The sequence below is a fragment of the Nestor notabilis genome, unplaced genomic scaffold (genome assembly GCF_000696875.1).
Source record: "Nestor notabilis isolate BGI_N333 unplaced genomic scaffold, ASM69687v1 scaffold3557, whole genome shotgun sequence".
Lineage (NCBI taxonomy): Eukaryota > Metazoa > Chordata > Aves > Psittaciformes > Psittacidae > Nestor > Nestor notabilis.
Genome location: NW_009935960.1, coordinates 59,504 through 81,958, shown reverse-complemented (window position 1 = coordinate 81,958; position 22,455 = coordinate 59,504). Strand labels below are relative to the sequence as shown.

Genomic DNA, 22,455 nt, shown 5'->3' with positions numbered 1-22,455 from the left:
TTCAGGGGTAGGACTGGCCTAGCTGCTGCATCCTACATACCACTCCTCTCCTGCTTCTTCAGAGAATAGAATGCTCTGACAGCCTTTTCGGGTTTATATCAAAGTAATGTTGAACCTAAACAGAAGGGAAGAAATATTTTAAATCCATGTAAAATAATAATCTTATGTGTGCACTGGTATAACTTAAAGGGTTACCATCCCTTTTGTTGAAATTCTAGCAGTTTTCCATTTTCCAATCACTGTTAATCTCTCAGGTCAAGTATTTATTCTTTTGCAGTCTTTCTCCTCCTGTATGTTTTTAAGCTAGCATGGATATTTGTTTTCCTGAGTTCACAAGTGTAGACTTTTTTCCAAATCTCATCGTTTCAGCTCACATTTGAAAGTAAGTTGGCGATATGAATGGTTCTTGCAAAAAGAATAGTTGCTGCATATTTTCCTGATTACTAGTGGAGAGGTCTTCCTGAAATGTTGTTCCTTACCTTGCTTATTTTTCCAGAAGCCTGCTGCTAAGTGTAATTAATACGCAGACAGGTCATTCCAGAAATGATTTTGATGCTTTAAGAAGCTCTCCGGATGGAGCTGGGTTGCGTATACTGAGCAATTATGGGGCCCAAAAAGCCATATCAGCTGATAGTGCAGATGCACAAAAGGAGCACCCAAATTTCTTCTGAGCTTGCAGATGGTGACATGCTGGGCATTGTCACTTCCTTACTGATCATCTGGCAGCAAAGTGCAGTATATTCATAAAACTGATAAGTATACCAAAATTTAATCTAACATAGTATCTCCATAACTAGGTCAGACTTACTGCACTAGAACTATGCTTCTACTTCACTGTTCTCACTCAGTTCAATAGCTTTAAGTTAAAAAGTTGTAACAATTCCTGCAAAGCAGAAGCACTGATAGGTGAAACAAAAAAATCAGTGGAGTATCTTCACAGAACATAGTTATCTCTGAAAAATGAATACAACCTCGTGCAAAGAGTCTGCACTAATTGCCCTATTTACTTCCAATGCTTTGTAGTTTACAGTAACGTGAAGAAAGTTTGGATTATATTTGAATATAAAATTTTGGATTCTAGTGAACTTTCAATCCCAGTGAACTGTTGTTTAGGGGGAAGGACTTCCTTGTTGGAGACCAAGCTCTGGGTGTCTGTATTTATGTAGTTAACGTCTTGAAAACATCTAAAATTCCTCTCCTGCTTCCATGATCACTGAGAAAATGTTATTGTTTTTATAGAGGGGTAGTTCTGTTTGTCAGAGATTACCTTGCACAATAAAGTTTCCTGGGAAGAAGAAGTTTCATACATGAAAAAAGAGATTGGTTCAAGGTAATGATGTATTAATATTGGTATCTCTTCTACTACTGGTTTTCAGAGATCTATTTTGATGACAGTTAACCATGTTAACTGGATTGAGTGGATTGGAACTACAAAATGGCAATATACATAGTTACGAATATCTTCAGCCTCTTCTGAATAGTTATACATTTATGGCAGATGTATTTTCACACTCCTGAAAGTGTATGTAAAATCTAGTTTTCATCTGAATTATGTGGGGTTGTTCTCTAGATTGCAGTTAATGTACAGCTGATTATTTAATGGTACATACCTGCAAATGCATTCGTAGAGGATTTAGCTGGGGCTGTATTACTTACTCTTTTTTCATTCTAAAGTAATTGTATTTCAAAACTCCGTGTCATTTATAGATAAACCACAGGTGATTCCTAAATAAAACTCGACTGAAATTATTCTTCAAAGAAAGGACAGAGTTTATTTTAAAAGCTTGCAGAGAAGGGAATTTGAGGACCTGCAAGTTATAGTATGAATGTGAAGCTGTTTGCATCAGAAAGTTGCGTTGTGTAAGGGAAAGCTTACTTACACTGAGCTTCCACACAGACTGTTAGATGCTCCGCTTTTAGTTTTAAACTATGTGTCTTTTTGCTTTGTGTAGTTTTATTAAAAGGTTTCTTTTCACCTAAGGTGATGGGAACCACCATTTAGCTGAGCTATGTGGCTCAGTGCAGGGGTTTAGTAGTTTGCTATTTTATTTATTTTAATTATTATTTTAAGTGAAATGGTGCAGTGATGTTGCTCTTTCAGATTCACGAAATGTGATATGGTAGCCAAAAAATTCTACTTGCATACTATGCTTTTAAATTTCTGGTTTGTGTGTGTAAGAATTGGAAGCAAAATGTATTAAATTATTACAGCCCAAGACATACAGAAATCGGGGTTTAAGTTTGGGGTAACTTAACCCCACTCTCACTTTGCAGCATAGAGCAATAGAGACTTTGCAATGTGTACTGCTAACATTGTTTGAATCAATGTCAGATTTTCTGTTTAACTGAAAATGTATCACAATAAATCATAATCTGAAGTGTATGAGAGGTCTTGAATTCAGGCTGTTTAGCTGGTGTTCAGCCTGTATTACTAAAATGAAGTTAAAACAATTATTTGAAAAATTTATAATAATCCTTACTAGCGAACAACATTTTCATATCAGTTTACTATACTTCATAACTCTCCATTGAATTTAGTTCTTAGTTTGATACCATGAACATGTATGTATGTTTGTGTAACACTAAAATTTAATATCGTGTGTGCATTGCCTTTCTCGATTTATGCTGATTAGTCATTGCAGACCTCTTTATTGGTCTGCATTGGAGATTTGAATCTTTATTGATCCTTTATTGGAGGATTTAAATCTGCTTTTTTGCCTTTTGTTAATTGAAATTAGCTCACTGCTTTGTTGGGTTTGGGAGGGGTTTTGTTTGCTTTTTGTTTTTCCTACTATTCTTTAGAATGTTAGGCAGTGGAAATATTAATAGTGATGTTATTTAAGAAGCCGTTTTAAACACTGAACATTTTTGTTACCACATGAAGTCAGTTGACGAGCAGTGACCCCTTTGTGGTTATCTGTGAAGGCAGTTAATATATTTACCACTTCATCAACAAATGGGAAGTGCCATAATTGTGTCAGGTTCCGAAATACCTTTTCATTCTCCAAATCCTGGATCAGTTTGCTACGGTGGTACTTAGAATAAATAGGAGCAGGTGAAAAAAATCTCTGAATTGTACTAGTCCTGTAGGCTCAGAATAGTTCAGAATTAACCAAGATATTTTGCATAACAGTTAAGGTGTATATACAAAGGTCATTCATTGCTTTTCATGTTCATAGTTAGTGTGTTACCATGTCAGTCAGCATTTTGCTTCTACTGTACTCTCAGTTGTTGCCATAAAAATAAATAAAAATATTAAATGGGAGAATCGGATTTTTTCAGGTAGGTGTAGAAGAAGGATGCAGAAGAAGTAATAAAGCGTATGAATAGGGAGGAGACTGAGGGAGGTAGAGGGAGGTTTGAAAGAGGGAAAATTAGATCAGGATTTGAATGAGAGGTGAATTCACTAAAAGGCTTGGCAAGATAAACTCACGAAATTTTTAGAGATAGACTTCTGCCTTTTAGGGCCCTGTTCTGGAGCCTAAATTCTGTTCATGCAGTTTTTATGTCTTCTGAGGTGGATTGAGTCTGCTGAAGTGCGTGTTTGACATATGTGCCACCTAGCAGTTTCAGTTACTTTTCCAGAATAAAATTAATGTTTCTACATTTGTGGTGTTGTATTTAGTCTCTGGCAGCTGAAACCTGGTTTATTTCTGATGGATTTTATAGTGATCATTTTTCACTGTTGTTCAGATAAGCCATTAAACATATGTAGAAAAAGCACATTGCAGTAAAAGCCTCTAAAGTAAAAGCCTCTAAAGTTTCTGTGTTGCAAAGCTCCTACAGCTTTCCTGAAGTACAGCCCTTCACATACCTGATTCTGCTAAGTCTGACAAAAATCAGTAGGCCTCAGTGAGCCCATAAATTATTGCTCCTGTTTAAATGTGCTCTTAACTAGTAGAACGCAGATGATGTTGCTTTACTCTCAAGGAAATTAGCAACACTTTCATTATACCTATATCTGCTTCAAGGAAAATGTCTTTCCTTTGACATAGGCAGACTTGAGGAGAACATCAGTAATTGACAATACATGTGATGCTGAGTTCAGCCATACTGGGTATGCATTAGTTTGAGGGTGTAATACATACCAAAATTGTCGTATTAAGATATCAGAATATTAAATAAAAAGAAAACGCTTCATAAAGTCTCTCATAATCCTTCTTGGTATGGGTGTATGAGTAGGTATTCAGGTTTTTTCCTTTAAATATGCTGATACGATTAAATTTAACTTGACACAAGTGATGTACTAGACCACATGATTGTAATATTCAAAAGAAAAACCACTTTTTCTGATTGAATACCTACTAGCTATCAATTTCTGTGTAGCAATATCCAATCTGAATTTGTTTCGCATCCAGAATGCTAATGCATTTGCTGTGGTCTCCATCTCACTAGGTGCACACTCAGCAAGTACTGAACTCTCAGTATTTTTCAGTATCTTATTTAAGATACTGAAAAACACTTTTATACTAGTGTTCTAGTATAAAAGACAGCCAGCTTATGTCATGTGAACTAAAAGCAGTTTTCAGGCTACAACTCTTCTTATAGTCTGTGTAGATGCTTATTTTCATTAATTCTGGAGCTTGGATGCTGTGGCTGTTACACATGCTGCTGCAGTTCATAAACACAAATGCTGTTGGGTGTGGTTGCTATAAATTAGCCGTATGCTTCTGGTAAATATGCCAAACTTTTTCTCCACGCTGTTTCAGTTTTGGAAATACCTTTTCTTCCATCAGCCCACCTTCCCTTCCTTACGCACAGAGGCACAAAATAAAAGTGTAAACTGAGAAAGATCATTTGTACTCGGTCCCACAATCTATAATTATCAAAAATAATACATTGGTAGAGCAATGGTTTTTGAACTTAACAGGGTTAAGCACCTCTGACATGTGGGAGAGGCCAGCATTATAGCAAGATTTCCTACCATGTATATATGCTCAATCTTGTGAGGAAGGGCTAGTAAGAAATTAGCTCTCCAAAGAAGATGCGCAGGGAGAAGCAATACAGTTCTGCAGACTTGAGAGCAATTTTAGTCCCTATCCTACAGATGGGGAAATTAAAATACAAAGGCAAATTGGCTCTTTCTTCCTTAGTAGCAGAAGCATTTTAGAGATTTAACAAAGCAGAACTTACGAATCAGTATAGTCAGGGAAAGCCTTTCCAGTGCTGTAGGAACCATTAAAGGATTTTGTTAATTTTCTTTATAGCTGCAGATTCATTGCAGCAGTCTAGTAATAGATTTTTGTTTGTTTCCAGACAGTTTTGACATTCAGCAGTGTTTAGGAAGAGATTTTGTATTGCATAGGCAAATCTTACCACCATTTTTCTCTCATTGGTGAGAAGAGCTTTACTTTTCTTCAGTGTGGTGTTTTAGTTTGCTAAAGACAAATGTTGGAGTAAACAGCAACTGGTTAATGTTAATGTTGTAACAGCATCTTACCATGAACATTAACTGAAGCACACAAATGATCTCAATGATAAACAAGCAGAGCAAAGTATAGCTGGGGCAGGAAGCCAATCTGTCTGTTCCTTGTGCCCAATGATATTTCGATAGTCATTTTAATCTGAGAAGTAAATAACATTGGAGATCATGTTCCATCATTTCATTTCAGTGCCAGAAACTGAATGCTGCTTTAACTGGTGTTAAACAAGATGGTATTGCTTTGTTAGTTGCTCAGGTCATCTATGTTCCATCATAAATAAAAAAATGATGGAAATCTCTAAATTAAACAGAGATGGGAAATGGCCATTGTCTTAAAGCAGTGGTAAAATAGTTAATTTCTACATTCTTTGTAATTTTTTCCTGAGAATCTGTGGAAGACAAACAGCAGAATGGTAAATTTCTTGACTATAAAACTATACTCAGCTTTGATGAAATAACTTCATTTTAATCACAAGTTTATGGGCCTGAGGATCACAATTTTAGTCTCTTGGAACTGCTGAGTAGGATTTGTGAATATATTGAATTCATAATTACTTGCCAGATTTGTTCGAAATACTGAGGTTGGACATAAAAAGCCAAAAATTCTGCCTGATGAAAAGCTATAGGTAAAATAATACATGCAGTTTGCACATACATTTGGACGTTACTGCATGGGATCTTCGTACACAATATACAGATTGGTTGGCTGGTTGGGTTTGGTTTTGGGCTTTTTTTGTTTGGGTGGGTGGGATTTCTTTGATTGGTTGATTTTGGGTATGGTTTGTGGTTCGCTTTTTTTTTTTGGTGGGGAAAAAAGGGAATAGTAGAATTTCATTTGCAATTTAAAAGATGTATAGTTTATGAACAATCTGCTTCTAAGGGTAAATAGCAAGGCACTTACTATTTAACATAGATTACTTTTCTGTGGTTTAATACCTGTGTTATATACAGACTAAAACTGAAAGGCGGTCAGTGAATGTGCAATGAACTTCATTCTCTCTGACTGTTACTCCATGATGCCCATGGTGAAGAACTGAACTGCTTAAGGATTCTAATTCCTCAGCCCTCAGGTTTATCAAGATGTCCCTGGACTGAGGCTCCGTAGTTTAGTGTTCCTGCATATTTGCTGAGGATATCATGCTCCAACTTGTTGACCAATGTGAGACACTCATATTTAACTTACTGGTCATCATGAGCCAGACATTAAGCCATTGATGGAGCCTGACGGTCCAGCCCTTCCTTCCTCACCTGTCAACCAGGAATGCTGTGGGACACAACATTAAAATCTTTATCGAAGTCAATGTAAATTCTGTCTGGTGCTTTGACTCTGTCTGTGTAGCCAGTTGGTTTTGTTTTTTAAAAGCAGCCAGATTGATCAAGCCCTATTTTCCCCTGAAAAACCCATGTTGACCATTTCAAATTACGTAAATCTCCTTGTGCTTGGAAACGGATTCCAGAAGTGTGTGCTCTGTGGTCTTTCCAGGACCTGGAATGGGGCTGAGTGGTCAGTAGTTCCTTGAATCACCCTCCTTGCTTTTCTAAAAGGCAGGAGTAATGTTAGCTTTTTGAATCATATGGCCTTCCCCTGTTAGCATAATTCTTCGTGGTGTTTTAGGCATTGGCCCATGATCACAGTGATCTACTCCTTCCACACATTCTGTTGAATGCCTTAAGGCTTCAAGTATGTAAATATACCCAGCTTCACTAAATAATTCCTAATCTGTTGCATCTCCATTCTTCAATGTCCCTCTCCTTCACTACTCATACTGGCCTTGTATTGGGTTCAATGATTCAGACTTTACCTAAAACAAAAAAGACATGACTTTTTCATCACAAGGCTGTTTCCTCCCTGTGTCAACATTTTCCTTGAACTGTCTTTTGCAACAAGCAGACCTGGTATGTAGATCCTTTCCTGTCACCTTTACTCTCTTCACTAGCCTGAGTTCCAGCTAGGCTGGACCAAAAACATTCCTGATTTTGTCCTCAAGTACCTGAGCAATACTTCTGTGCTCCTCTCCTGTTGCCAAGCCTTGATTCCATTGTTCGTGTGCTCTCTTTTTGTGTCTGTCTTCATTGCGAAGCTTTCCGCTTAACCATGTGTGCCTTCTGCTAAGTATCTTTCTTAACGGATGATTTGTTCCTGTGCTCTGAATTCCTCTTTAAACAATGGCTTAGTCAATCAGTTAGCTACCTTGGACAGTTTCCTATCACGGGTGAACCTCAGGGGATTCCTAACAATTCTCTGAATAAGCTGAAATCTTTTCCTGAAGCCCAGCTTTCTAACTCCGTTGCTTATCTTCCTCCAAATTCCCAAGCTCAGTTGTGTCATTGTCTTTATGGAGCTTACTGCATAAATCAAACTGTTAAGTTTACCTGGTTTAAACAAAGTAAAACAATGCAACTCCCATTAGCTCATTTGAGACACTTTTACAGTAATCATTATTGCTTACCCTGGCTAGTTCAAGTGAACTGGCTTCCAGAGCAGCCCTCAATACTTCAGTGTTTGCAAACAAAGGAGGTATGATCTTCAGTCAGCTTTGCTGCTTAAGACAACTTATGGCATTACATTTTCATTTCCCTTTACTAGCTGACTATGTTCCTTGTTTTATTTCAGTAGCTTAATGATCCTCCCATTTATGATATTGAAACTTGAACCTGCTTCACATATAACAGATGAACTGTGGTTATTGTGGTATGGCCTTAGAAAATGATTCAGCATGAGGGATTACGAAGAGAAACTACCCTTTCTTTTCTGAGGCTAAATCACAGCTCATCAGTGAAAGATTATGTCCCTGGTTAAAAGAGGTCGTTCAAAGAGATGACATGCCAGTTTGCACTCAGGTAACTGCTGCTGCCCCTCAGTCTTCATGTGTAACATAGCTTGCTCTGTCCCTGTAGCCTTGTTTTGCTACAAATCTGAATACCCAGAGCAAACTGCATCTTGATGCAGTACCTTCAAGTGATGCTTCTGTAAAGCAGACAAAAGTCTGCTGGGCTGAACAGTGAAATACTGTCTGTTCACAGTTCTGTTTTCCTGTTTCTCTGTATGTAATACTTGTGACATGCATCACTTAGTTTGCCTTGTTATTTTTTTGTGCTAGGTTGTTGGGTTTTTTAATATAAAATCACTTATTTGTACATAAAAAATAACTAATTATAATGTTTGTATATAAAAAATAACTAATAATAACCTGAAGTGGTGACACAGTTTCTCCAGAGCTAATGGCCTTCGAACATGTTGTCTCTGCACATGACTATAGGTTCACCACTTCCTGTGGCTAACAAGCTGGTAAATATATTGCTGTATTTTTATGGTATGTCCATTAGGAAACCAACTGAAAAAGAAGTTAATTTAATGTAGCCTGGATGAGACAGCATCTGCAAATTGGGAAATACTTTGTGTAACTTTTAGCCTTAGCTAGATTAAATTGCCTGATTTAGACAGATGGAAAAAAACACAGTTGCATGTAATCCCAGTCTCCTGAGAAATTCAGTTAGGGTTTGTTGGGGTTTTTTTGTGTGTGTAAATTGCAATTGAGATGTTGAATTCTACTTACAATAAATCTTAAGTGAATTATTTTAGTTACGTTACAAGAGTTTCTCAGATTTCTAGAAATGACCTGTTGAAAACTATACACCTGCATATGGATTTAATTGCTGTCAGTTTCCCTCTGCAGACTCTAATCTTTTGCAGTGCTCAATCCTTGACTAATAAGGTGGGATTTAGAGATGCTTTTTGACTTGAATTCTGGCAATACTTGTGTGTAAGTTACCAGGTAGGAATAATCACAGTGGAGTCTAGAAGGAAGGCTTACAAAGCAGGGTTGTGTCAAAACCAGCATGGTTTGTCACCTGGGCTGGCTTTGTAGAAGCACTAATACATCCTTGTAGAAAAGTCTGGCAAACAAATCTGCTGCTCCTACTGCTTGAGCTATGGATAATATTTTTGTTCATAGTTATAAAAGAAGGCCCAACACTTCTTGCTTTGCAGGCATGCAGGCTACATAGTTTGTAGTACCTGTTTTCTTTCCTCTTATGCACATCAGTTGTGGTGGCTGTGAGATCCATGTGAGCTAGATGATAAGAACAGATTGATGTTTTTATTGGTTCCTGTAAAGGCCTGTAATTTACATCTGTGTCTGTTGCCTTCATTCTTGCAAATTGAAGACTTAAAATTATTAATAAATGGTTTCTCAGGACAGAATCTTTTGTGTCAATATAGTATAATACATGCCTGCTGCTTTGTCTTCTTTCTCCAACTGCCATTGTTTCTTTGGAGCATCAATGTCTCACTTCTCTTACTACAGTTGCTTATGAACTGATCTGGGAACTGATCCAGCTTTAAAAAAACCATGTCTTTACTCAGTATTGCAGTACCAAAAAAAAAAAAAGCCCCTTGCTTTTTCAACCCCTTTCTTGTAGAAATGGACATACTAGCTTTACTACAATTCAGCTGTAGGAGGTGGCAGTGATTTTCAATGAATTACTACATGAAATAGAATAAAATTTCATTTTAGTACAAAAATTCTAGGTAAAGTTAGAAATCTTACATGGCTGGAGTAGTTACTGGTTTAGAGATAATGTAGAAGGCAGAGAAAAATACTCCTTTCTATGGAGATGGAGTTGTCAAGGCAGTGTTGCTCTACTATGATGAAAATGGTGGCAGTTTGGAGAAAATTAAGACATGTCAAAGTTCACAACATTAATTTGCAGTGTTTGTGAAACTGTTCTTCTCTTGCATGCACTATAGTGATTGCCACTTCATACTGCTCTGGCTGTGGATTGAAAAAATGTAAATGTATTATTCTAAGAAAGCATTCCAGAGCCATCTCAAAGAACCAAGATACCATCGCTTAAGAAGAGAAAGCAGGCTGGAAGTTGTAGCTGATCTTTTCCTTATCAGTAAAGCCTATATAAGGAAAGTCATCATATAGGATAAAAGTAAAAAATCCATTTTGAAGTTTTTGTGCTGTTGTGCTATGATACAGCACTATATATATATATATATGTATTTTTTTTATTATTATTTTTTTTTCTGCTATGAAACCACATAGAGTTACAGAATAATTTAGGTTGGACAGAAACTTCCAAGGCCATCTGATCTCAACATCCTTTTTTAATCAGGGATAGCTACACAAGACTGTAGCTTGTCCAGTTGAGTTTTGAAAATCTCCCAAGATGCCTCAGCCATTATGAGCAGCAAGTTCCTGTGCTGAACTTCCCTCATACTCATGATTTTATTCTTTATAGCCAGCCAGAATTTAGCTTTCTGTAAGTTCTGACTTACTGCTTCTTGCTCTTCCACTACATACCTCTGAGAAAGGTCTGGTTCCGTCCATGTAACCATCCTCCAAGTTGGCAGAGGTGCAGCAGAGTTGTCTGTTAGCCCTCTGTTCTGCAGGCTATGCTAAACTAGCTTCTGCAGCCTCTCCTCATATGCCATGTGCTCCAGCTCTCCAGATGTCTTAGCAACAGATCCACTGAACTCTTCGGTTCGCAAATACATCTCCTGTCCTGTGGGACTCCAGGCTGGACACAGTGTTCCAGTGCTTTCTCACAAGTGCTGTGCCGGGAGGAGTTACCTTTCCTCAGCTTGCTGACTACCCTTGTGATAATGCATCCCACTCTGCAGTTACCCTTGTTGCCTCAAAGGCAGACTGCTGATGACTTACTGTTCTCCAGGACTCTCACAGATCCTTTTCTGTAGGGCTGCTCCCTTGCCAGTCAGTCCACAGCCTGTACCCATGCATGGGGATATTCTGTCCCAAGAGCAGGACTTTGATCAACTTCTCGTCGGCCCATTCCTCTAGCTTCTCAGGACCCCTATGACTGTTTCCCTCATTTGCTGGCATGTGTGAACTTGCATTTTGGCACTTCATACGCGTCCTTTATGAAGGTCTTCAGCAGTTTTCGCCCTGGTCTTGATGGCCAAGGGATGGCACTCAGCTGACTGACAGTTAGACCCCTCAATGTTGACTGCTACTCTCTTCAAAGGTCAGCGCTTCAGGCAGCTTTTTATGCGCCTTGTGTATGTTGAAAATCCAATCATCTCCTCCCCTCCTTCTGTTTGGGTATGAGGATGCTGCATCATCTTCTTCAGTATGCTTCAGTAAAGGTGTAAAATAAGGTTAGGTCCACTTTCCTATATTGACTTGTGGGAAAGGACAAGCTCCTTTTATACCTTTCTTTTGAAATGCTTTAAGAATCAATTCTCATTGTGAAAATTAATTGTAGGCACACTTGCTGAATATAGCATATTCATAGAATCACAGAATGGTTTCAGTTGGAAGGGACCTTGAAGGTCATCCAGTTCCAACCCCCTGCCATGGGCATGGACACCTTCCACTAGACCCGGTTGCTTAAAGCCCTGTCCAGCCTGGCCTTGAACAGTTCTAGGGATGGGGCATATAACAAAATTCTCTTGCTATATGGGTCTTCAGGCAATTTTGGTGACTCGTGCTTTCAAAATGTGATGGAAAAACCTTTCCGTGTATTTAGAAAAGGAAAATACTGGTTGATGGAATAGAAGATTGAGCTGCAGTTGAGATGACCATTATAAAATACTTAAGAGTCAGAGCTGGAGAAAGTGTGGGACAGGCAGGAAACTTTAGTATAAAAAGTAAAAGGGCAATTTGGGTGGTAATGTGGAAGCAAAACAAAGCAGTGTGACAGAGTTATGTTCCTTTTGGCCATTGGAAATAGCAGGAGAAAGAATTGTCATGTATGACAAGGAAAGCTAGGGTAGTAAATCACAGCATCAGGAAAGTGTTAGAAAGTTTCAGCAGTGACAACTGGAAAGAATGAAGGTTTTAGAGGGAATGCTTTCTTTGAATGTATCTGTAAATCCATAACACTCTGTGGTCATGAATGTGGGCAGGAATTCAGACTAGGACCTAAGTTTTGGTTGTTATTTGTCTCCTTCTTTTAAATGTAAGTAAACATATATAACCTTCCTGCTTTGCAAGGTGTTGTAATGTTTCATTAGTTAGTCTGTTCCATACTAAAGGCACTGACACAAAATGAATATTTAATTTTCAAGTGTATGTGTAGCAGTAGCAAGAGCAAAGGCTTTGACTGGAATAGAATATATGTGAAAAGAACCAAAAGAAGTATATATTTCCTTGTAATGGGAGTAAAGGGGATGGCACTTCCTTGTAAAGCTTACTACTAGCTTTTCCCCCTGTGCTTTCTGAAGAAACAATTATTTTGATTTATCTTTCTCACTTTTGAGGATAACCTTTGGGAGGAGATTGTTTTTTAAATGAAATCTGAATTTGGCTTTGTAGTGAACCTCCCAAAAAAGAGCTGTGGCTGGAGAATTCATTTTGTATGATTGCAGAAGCAAATGATCTGAGTCAAGTGGACTGGTCAGATAATTAAGCTACAACAGAGAAAGCTTGCAGAGTCAGTCAGTTGTGATTATTGGTCCAGTGTGGTTGGATGTCTGACTCCTTTTGAAAAATTTGAAGTGGCTGTTTTTATTATCATTAATTGGGGAGTGCCAGCAACAAATCTGGAAGAATTACACTGCCACTTTAAAGAAATCCAATAAATTTCAGCTGGAGTATAAGCTTAATGATGAATTAATAGCTATTTATCTGCTGTTCTGACCAGCCCTTAGAATTTGAACATTTGCAAGAATAATTCCCGTGTTACAAGACTGCCCTGTTTCTGAATTTTTGTGTCTGTAGGCTGTCCATGACAGAGTGGCAATAAATGTGTATTCTTAGGTGCTGTTCGTGTCTTCTTAGGTGGTTTGTTTGGGGATTTTTGTTTTGTGGGTTTTTTGTTTGGTGTTTTTGGTGTTTTGTTGGTTTTTTTTTTTCTTTATTATGTGGTTTAGTTAGAAGTTTAATCATTTTAAAACTACCTCCAGAGCATCTAGGAAAGTTCCTTTAATAGTGAAACATTAAGTTGCTTAAAGTGTCTCACAGAACTAAACCTTGGAAGCATTTCTGAAATATTTCCCTGCTAAGCAAGAGGGATGTCATGAAATGAAACAAAAAAGGAAACAATATTTCATTTGTATGGAAGGATAAAGTACATTTAATCTAAACCAGGCTAGTTCAATATTGATGGTGTACTTATGGAGTTCAGCAATTTTAAAATAGAAATCTTATTGGTATTATCCCTACCACATGTCGGACGAATTAATCACATACAAATGCACACATGTTGCTGTACATTGTAGCTATCAAAAAGCCAAAGCACTGGCTGTTTAGTGGGGGTTGTAACTTTGAATACAGCCGTCTTAATTTTAAAACAAAAATGTTCAGCTTCTGGCATCGTACATAATAGCATTTCTAATGTTTTTAAACAGCTATTAATGTAGTCAAGCTGTGTTTTTTCTTCTTCTGTGTGTAATCATCTGCTCAGTGGTGCACTCTATAACTAGTAGCAGGAGACAGAGGAGTGGCCTGCTGTGATTGATGGGGCGAGGCCCAGCAAACTGAAAGAGTCCCATCTGGATCAGGTTTTGGGAGCAGTCAGATGTTGAGAGGGAGGTCAGTAAGCCTTGCATTAGCTCCCCCTCCTTCAACACCCCTATCATCCACACTCAGGCACACATTACATTGCTCACACGCCCTCATCCATAATTGATGCTTGCTTTGGGCAGATGCTGTATGGCTTGGGACTAGAGCAGCTGCTAAGTTTATGGAGAATAAAGGGAGCAGGATGGTACAGCAGGTATTTTCACTTTTATTTTCACTTGAAACTCGTGATTTTAGTCAAGCCAGGGCATTTCTTATAACCAGCTGCACCACACTGCATGCAAGACTTCTAATACATGTTTTATTGCTTAAGTCTGAAGGAGGGCAAACTATGGCGGTGATTATGTATCTGCTATGCTTGATATATCTAATGGAGCTGTTCTTATAACCAGCAGGTTTACAGAGCAATGTTGCATTTTTCTTCTTTGTTTCCGTGCCCTGAGGATATGATGCAGTTTGGCTCATTTAACTACACTATGAGAGGCTTTCTCTAAATGTGAAATATCTCTTGCCAAAGAAACGAAATGCACCAAACGGAAAATAGAGTAAAACAAACAATAAACAGTTAGTTAGACTTTAAAATGCAGGCAAGCAGAAAGGTTTTCATTGAATAGATTTTTATGCTGCAAATGTGTTTTTAAGAAGGAACACTGCATAAGTAATGCTTTCTGTGCTCTGTCTTTTGTGTACAAATATAACAAGCTTGCTTTATTATGTTTTGACACTTTTCATGCATTTCTTAATTATGAAATCCTTTCAGAGCAGAAGATGCTGAAAAGGCATGTTGAGATTTGAGATACTAGGAGCATTTTAAATTCTAAGCTTTTCTTCAAATAGAGTAATATATGTGGAATAGGAGCAACTTCACTTACCTACATCGTTGGAATGCTTTCTTTTTTTGTTCTTTAGAGTTCAACATTTAACCAGAAAGCAATAAATCTGATTTTATACACTGCCACGTAAAGCATATTTTTCAGTTGAAACGTGGTTTTCATTAAAACTCAGGCCAGAACATTTAGCAGAGCCTGACTGTCTGCCATCCTTTGTTCTTCTTTCTGTTGCCAACAACTACTTTTTTTTTTTTTAAAGTGCACAAAGTGAGCATTAAGGGGTCATTTAATCTTAAAGATACTTGGAACTGAGTCTGAATGGACAACTTCTGTTTAGCTTCTCATGCCTAGGTTGTATTAAGCAATGTCTGTGTACTGTGACCCACAGTATGGAGATTACTCTGATACCTGAGTTTATAGGCTAATTTAGCCTCAATATTTCCTGTTGATTTTAGGGCCATTTGGTATTTTCATTTTAATGCATTTGTCTATCATTCCATTTATTTGTTTAACTTCACTGAATTTTTAAAAGCACAACAAAGGGACATTTTAGGTGATCGCATTTAGAGAATTTTTGGTTCTTTAAAATCTACTCACATGTATCTAACTGTTGTGTAGTCTGGGGTTTCCATCAACCACATGTATATACAAATGTGTGTATAGCTGACACTGCATTGTTCTTGATATAAACTCACACTCTCAACAGTAAGCTATTGGCTTGATACCCATGTAAGTAGTAGAGAACATGTTTATACAAACATGCTTTTATACTACGTTGTAATACAGTATCTATTGCATTAATTGTAAATCATAAATTCACACTGATTTTTAAAGGCAAAGAAAGGCTACAGTAGATACTGATTTTAAGAGATGAACAACTTAGATTTATTGTTGTTATCATTTTAAACTTGAGGCCCACAGTAGAGTGTGCAAATATAATTTCATGTTTCTGTCCTTCCGCCGCAAAAGAAACCCAGCTCAATTTAATGACCATGCAGTGCAAGTAGAAATCTTGCGTGCCAGTTTTCTACTCTAAGAATGGTGAGGTTTATGTGCTTTTTTAATGGCAAGGCTGTAAATCCCTGGGTACCTAGAAGTTGCATATATATAAAACAAACAAACAAACAAGACCAAACCAAAATCCAAACAAAACCAAACCAACCCCTGACCCTTCACTGTTAACTTATTAATGAGATCTCAGGTATAAATAAGTGATCCAGACCTCATCTTAACAAGTCTAATGAAAGAGACAGAAGAGTGTCAGCACCATGAAGGTGCTGGAATTGCCAGCACAGTTTGCCCTTTTCTGATAAATCTAAAAAGTAAATTGTTTGGAGTTTGCTGGTAAAACGATTATGTAAGTTCAACCCTCTTAATTAAATATCAGCTGTAATTAGCACTGAGTGTGAATGCTTTGAATATTAATTAGGATCTCATGGAACTGCTGTCAAGGTTAATGAGAAACAGTAGGGGGTCTTGGCAACAGCTGGTTTAGGACTAGAGTAGTATAAAAACCTTTAGATCAAATGCACCTGGACATTAGCCCTTGGTCCCTTCGTTGCCATTATTGTTCTTTTTTTTAACAGCTGCTGACTCTAATGCCATGTTTAGCATTTGACATGAAGGGATAGCTTAAGGACCAGTAGTAATCAGCTACCATGTTTCAAAGCCATCACAGCAAAAATGCTTATATAGGCAGAAGTTTGGTTTGCTGTTCATTCTTACCATTTGCTGAAGTCCTTCCTGAAACAACTGATTAAAAAATTTAAGGTCACCCGCCTTCTCCACAAGTTTTAAAAATACTTTAACATTTAATAAATGCCTGTGGTGTAATCCAGTCATTGCTGGGTTTAACTTCATCTGGAATTTTTTATTTTTTTAATAGTGAAAACGTTAGGTAAAAGAAACAAGAAAAGGGAGCTTGCCATTTTAACATAAGGAGTTTAAGTATACATTTACAAGAGTTTTTAACCTCCACTGAAAGCTAAAAAGGGCCATTTTCAGTGCAGCATTAACCTTGGAATGCTTGTAGATGTATGCAAATGAACCTTAGTGACTTAACCCTGTGAAGGAGGTAAATGTCACCGTTTTCATTTTAAAGATGGTTGAATAAAGCAAAGTAAACTACTTGCTCAAGACCAAACACTGAAATAGTAGCAAAGATGGGAATAAAATTAAGGAGAGTTTTATTGGTGATACCAAGTTTTAATTTTTTAGGACATGCTAAATGCCTTTTACAAAGGAAAGTTTATTTTTCCCATCTAAACCTGCCATGTACAAAGGCTTATTCCTGTGCTGTGATTTTGCAAATTCTTAAAAGCTCTTGAGTTTAGGATCGGTCAGGTCAGAGAACTGATGTCTGAATTACTTGAAATTGACTGGAAATTTCCTTTAGTATAAAACATAAAAGAATATCTTTTATTTATCCAGCCTATTTTGAAATGAGGAAATCAAGGTCTGATGAGTACGAATAAGCAAAATCCTTACAGTAGTCCTGTGCGAGTACTTGTACATGCTTTGGTGGAATAATAACATAGCATTTTGAAAAATAATGGAACTCTACTCAAATATTCATTTTTACATTGCTTGATATTTAGAGGGATAATTTTATCGTGTATATCAGCTCATCTGAGTTTTGGGTGGTCCCTGTATTAATGGCCTCTAATTCTATGTCATCTACAGCGTCATGTTTTGGACATTATACAGGTTCTGAAAGACTGTTGTATACATTTCTTCCCCTAGAGCTATTACTATGTGGTATGAGCAGAGCATTGAATCAGAAGTCACTGAGTGATAAATGAACATGCTCAACTATCCATCAGACACAAAGATGGACCTAGCTAGAAAAACATGAGGGCATTTCTTTTTAATTATAGTGTGGAAATGAAATACAATTGTCTTCATATTTAAAGTTTTTAAATCTATTTCTTTCGACAGCCTATGACGGAAGACAGAATTTGACAGAATTTTTCTTTTATTTTAAGAATTTAAACTGATGCATTTTTAGATTCAAATGTTTAATAGTTTGATTGGATCTCATTATTTTTTTTGCATTTGTAGCATGCAGTTGCTCAATACAGTGTACATCAGAGTATTTCTAAGTATCTCACAGAACATTATTTCATATAAGTATTTTCAGTATACAGTTATGGTAATAGTATACACCCAAATCCTGCTCTGTGTGTAGGTTGCAGGTATTGTGTTCTGCAGATGATTAAGTCAGGATGGATCACAGACCATGAGCTAGCCTTGTCAGAGCCCTGCATTGGCAGTTATGCTCAGTATCCTCTGGAGTAAACTGAGCTTTGTCCCTCTTCATTGTCTGAGTTGAGGCATTGACCTTTCCCAGTTAAAGAATAGTCTACAGTTATACAGAGAACAGCAGATTTGTTTGTCTAAGTATAATGAGATTTAATAGGGTTAGCAGAATGGATTTAATTCAGATAAGAAATTTTCTCTTCAAGAAACAACCATTGTACCCTTTTCAGGACAGCAATCTTAACAGAACGCTACCATCACTTTCTGTGTTACGTGTGCAGGATCATCGCTTATTTTATCTCACACCACATTTCTTCTTCCTTTTTTTTTCCTTTGATTTTTACAGGGTAATCAGGAAGCTACAGCACCTCCTGACACAATGGCACAGCCTTATGCCTCAGCCCAGTTTGCGCCACCTCAGAATGGTATCCCTGCAGAATACACAGCCCCACATCCTCATCCAGCTCCAGACTACACAGGCCAAACCACTGTTCCAGAGCACACGTTAAATATGTACCCTCCTGCTCAGACACACTCTGAACAGAGTGCAGCTGACACAAATGCACAAACTGTCTCCGGCACAGCCACAGTAAGTCAAGGTTATAGCTATTTCTAAAGCAGTGTTTCCACTTACATGTGTTTTTATTGATAACAGTAATTCTTACGTTACACTTAACAGTTTTGCACTTCATTTGTATTAGGCTTACTCGCCATTTCAAGGTTGAAAATTGGTCGAAGTTTATCGTTGATCTTGGAGAATATAGTTTAGCTGGTTTTGGAGCCTCTTAGGAAGCGTGGGAGCTTTGTAGAGTCTGTAGTTTCCTTTTCTACGCTATTAGACAGATGAAATGATTAATAGCAAGCCTATGGATCATATAGAATTTGACTAAGTCCAGTATGGAAAAAAATTGCAAAAGAGTGTTTGTAAGCGTTCATTTGGAAAACACACACACACGCCCCCAAACCAGGCTTAATTTTGTTATTTTTAATGACCTCTGTATTCTTGAGACTTATGATTAGTTTTTCATAGAAATGTCCACTTAAAGGTATTGTACTAAAATTACTTGTGGAACTGCGTGAATGAGCATTGTGAAGAGCATGTCTGTAATCCTGTATTTTCTAGAGAGCTTGTTTGTGCAGCCATTACCCAAGTTGTGTATGGATCTGTGCTCAACAGAGCAGAAATGATAGACTTTCCCTGTATTTGATTTATATGTGAAGTTCTGAAGTGTCATGAATTATGCAAGGGACTCCTTGGATGGCCCTACCTTGTAATTTAAGTCACACATTTCACACATTGATAGTTTAGTGGTTCTGTCTTAATTCTAGATTGGGACCAAACATATCAGTGCCAACAGCTGTCAGCTTTCTGAGCCATCACCACCTGCATTACATGTGTAGGGTCTAGCACAGAACATGCAGCGCCCTGCAATTTCAGCATGTGCTTGGACATCTCTGCGAGCTGTCCACAGCCTTGCTGTAGCCATGCTCCATTCCTCATCTTGCCTCTCCTTCCTTCCCTGGAATATCTCAACCTAAAAAGTTTCATGCATTAGGGCAAGAGGAAGGGGAAGGCACGTTCCCTTAAATCAGTTGTTCTGAAGATCTATGTTTATTGCCATGTCAGTAATTTTTTATATGGGTATGAACAAGAAAGAAAAGCAATAGCAAAAGCACAAAAGAGTATTCCTCGCTATTATCATGGAGATGTACATGTAAATTAATGACACAGTTTTGTGGTTTATGCAGCAAAATGTTTCAGTCTTTCTGACTTGATAATTTTTTATTACTCTGATTGTCCCTTTGCTCTAATATGAGAAAATTTAGTTTGAAGAGCATCCTGTTTATTTATATCTCATAGTATTCTTTGCAGCGTCCCCTCTTATTAATCTCTTTGCTAAGGTAACTTCCTGGTTCATTCCAGCTTTTTAGGTTTTCTTCCATAATAGTTTTTGATTGTTGTCAAACTCCTGCTATGCCACTTTCATTGGTTCTGAGGAGGAACTCTAAGATGAATAGATACTCAAGACTCGATATTGACTAAAAATTGTGTCTCTAATGTCCAAATCTCATTCTTTTTCTATTCTACTATTTTGCTTGCTCTTGTGACCACTGTTGCACACTGAACGGGACACTGTGATGCCCGGCTCAGCCTTTTCAATTTTTGAAGCCATTGGTCTGTTTGTCCATTTGCTGTTCAGTTCTGAACTAAAAGACTGTCAGTGCTAAAATCAATGGTAAAACACCTGTCAACGTGAGTGGGACAGGAACTCATCCCTCGTCATTTATTGCTTTCAATTTATTGTGTTTCCTCACCCCTTTTGGATTTTTCAGTTTGAAGAAATGTTCCTTTCTTTATCAGAAAAGTTAGGTATGTGGTTTTCCAACATTTTCCATGACAAAGGCAGATATAAAGACACAATTTGGATTATTTTGAATCATCTTCAGGTGCTTTATTCAATCCCAGCTCTAGCAAATACAATGATTCCCTTGAAAGCTTCCTGCTTCTCATATGCTAATAGTATGATACTTATTTTCGTATCTTTTGCTGTGTGCTCTTCTTTCCTTTTGGACTGCTTGTTACCCAACTTACATTTTACCTGTGATACACTCTCTCCTTTCTGGTTCCACTTGGAGTCAGTCTCCATCCTCTAAAGGATAACTCTTCAATTCCATAACATTTTTGTATTTGGGGAATATACTATAGTATATATACTCTTTTACGATGGATCCTTCTCCTGAGCCTTCCTGTTGCCTTCCTTACAGAGGAACACACATAACTTTTTGAAGTAGCTCCCATGCTGTTTATAAAGAATTAGATTTCTTTACTTTTGACTTTATGGTATTTTTGAGAAAGGTTGCTTTGTTTTTTAAGAAGATACTTTTTCTAAATTGCAGTGTTATATTGGAAGTTGTGGATACTTTCCTTCTCTGTAGAATAATGCAGTGAGAATACAAGTTTACAAGAAGTGTATCTCTATGGATCTCCATTGTTCAGAGTAGCCTTGACATTTAACATTTCTCACCAGTTAGTTTTACACATTTACAGTCAGATACTGTTTGCACATTTTAATTATGGGTACCTAGATCTAAAGTCTGTTATGCTGTCTCATTAGTATTGCACTTAACACACTGTAGAGACATTTTAAATAGATATATGCAGATGGATCACGGGCAGATTTGACATGGGCTTTGTAATATTATGAGGGTCCAGCTGTGTACATGTCTGTAGGTTTAATAACTAAGTTTTTATTATGAAATAGAGCTTCAGTAGCACTGTGTCAACACTGTAACTCTGTGAAGTCTTTGTCATTGAAGGGGCATGTTTCTTTCAAGTTCCTACTAGCTTTGAGAACAGTTGGTTTCCAGTTTTACCAAATTTTAAGTGGAATTGATGTGGGGACATAGTGGCATTTGTTTGGTAGGTACCGATAATTTTACAGTTTCCTTTCAGTAAGCTGTTTTACCTGCATTTAAAAGAATAATCAATTGATCAGTAAGTCACGAAAGAATACTGTTGTGAATAACATAGGTTAGACCAGCTTTGGAGGCCAGATCAATTTTTTAAATTTTCTTATTCACATGCATTATTTATACACATGTGAAGCTGGATACACCATTAAAAACTGAACTTGAATTTTTGAAATGTGAAACTAATAAACTACAGGGCAATTACTTAATTTGTAGAACTACTACCAGAAATGACTTAAACGCATTTATGAAGGTCCTAATCCAGGCTGAGGCTAGACACACCGTGGCTTTCTCTGTATCCCCCAATTTCTTTCTTCTTGTCTGAAAGAATCATACACTGAAGCTAGAGCTCACATTGGGTCTAGTGCAGCCGAAACCCTAGTAAAAATACAAATAATAAAGATAAAAATCAAATGGTCCCATGTAAATTCTCAAGTCCTTTACTACAACACAGACTGTGGTTATGGTGCAGCTGGAACCACTGTCAGTATTCCCATTTGCTGCAGATTGAACAAGATTCCAATCATCAGTTTTATTACAGGATTGCTATTTTGTGCACAGTGGAGTTCTATTAATACAGAGAGTCTATAGACTTGATTTCCTTATGAGTAGAATCTGTAGGCTCTAGTGGAGGTTTCCTGTGTTGCCTTTGGTCATTCAGAAACTTTCAAAATGGGTGTAAAGTACTTTCAAGCCAAAAAGACAGTGCTTGAATCGGACTGAGTTGGTGAGAGACATTAATGAATACAGCCTTACAGAATATACAGTGGTTTTTATATGCTATGAAAGCAGAGAAATCTGATCAGAAAAGAATGCATGCTTTTGTTTGATTCAAACTATATTTTGTTGAGAGCTTAATAGGAAGAGATCCTTTTTTTCCTCTTGGATTTTACTTTTTATGACAAAACATTGTACAAACCCTTTCATACCTTGAGCTTCTCCAGGGAGCACACATAATGTCTGAATATAATGCTCTGAGTAT

General features: G+C 37.4%; 1 protein-coding gene across 1 annotated transcript in view; it reads left to right on the top strand.

Moving 5' to 3' along the window:
• RBFOX1 (RNA binding protein, fox-1 homolog (C. elegans) 1) overlaps positions 1-22,455 on the top strand; it is a gene marked incomplete at its 3' end in the record, with an annotated part of 199,842 nt that overhangs the window by 121,166 nt on the left and 56,221 nt on the right. Inside the window, exon 4 of the mRNA XM_010018086.1 lies at positions 18,349-18,591. Within this exon, the coding sequence (XP_010016388.1) occupies positions 18,349-18,591 (243 nt within the window). The remainder of the gene's footprint in view (positions 1-18,348; positions 18,592-22,455) is intronic.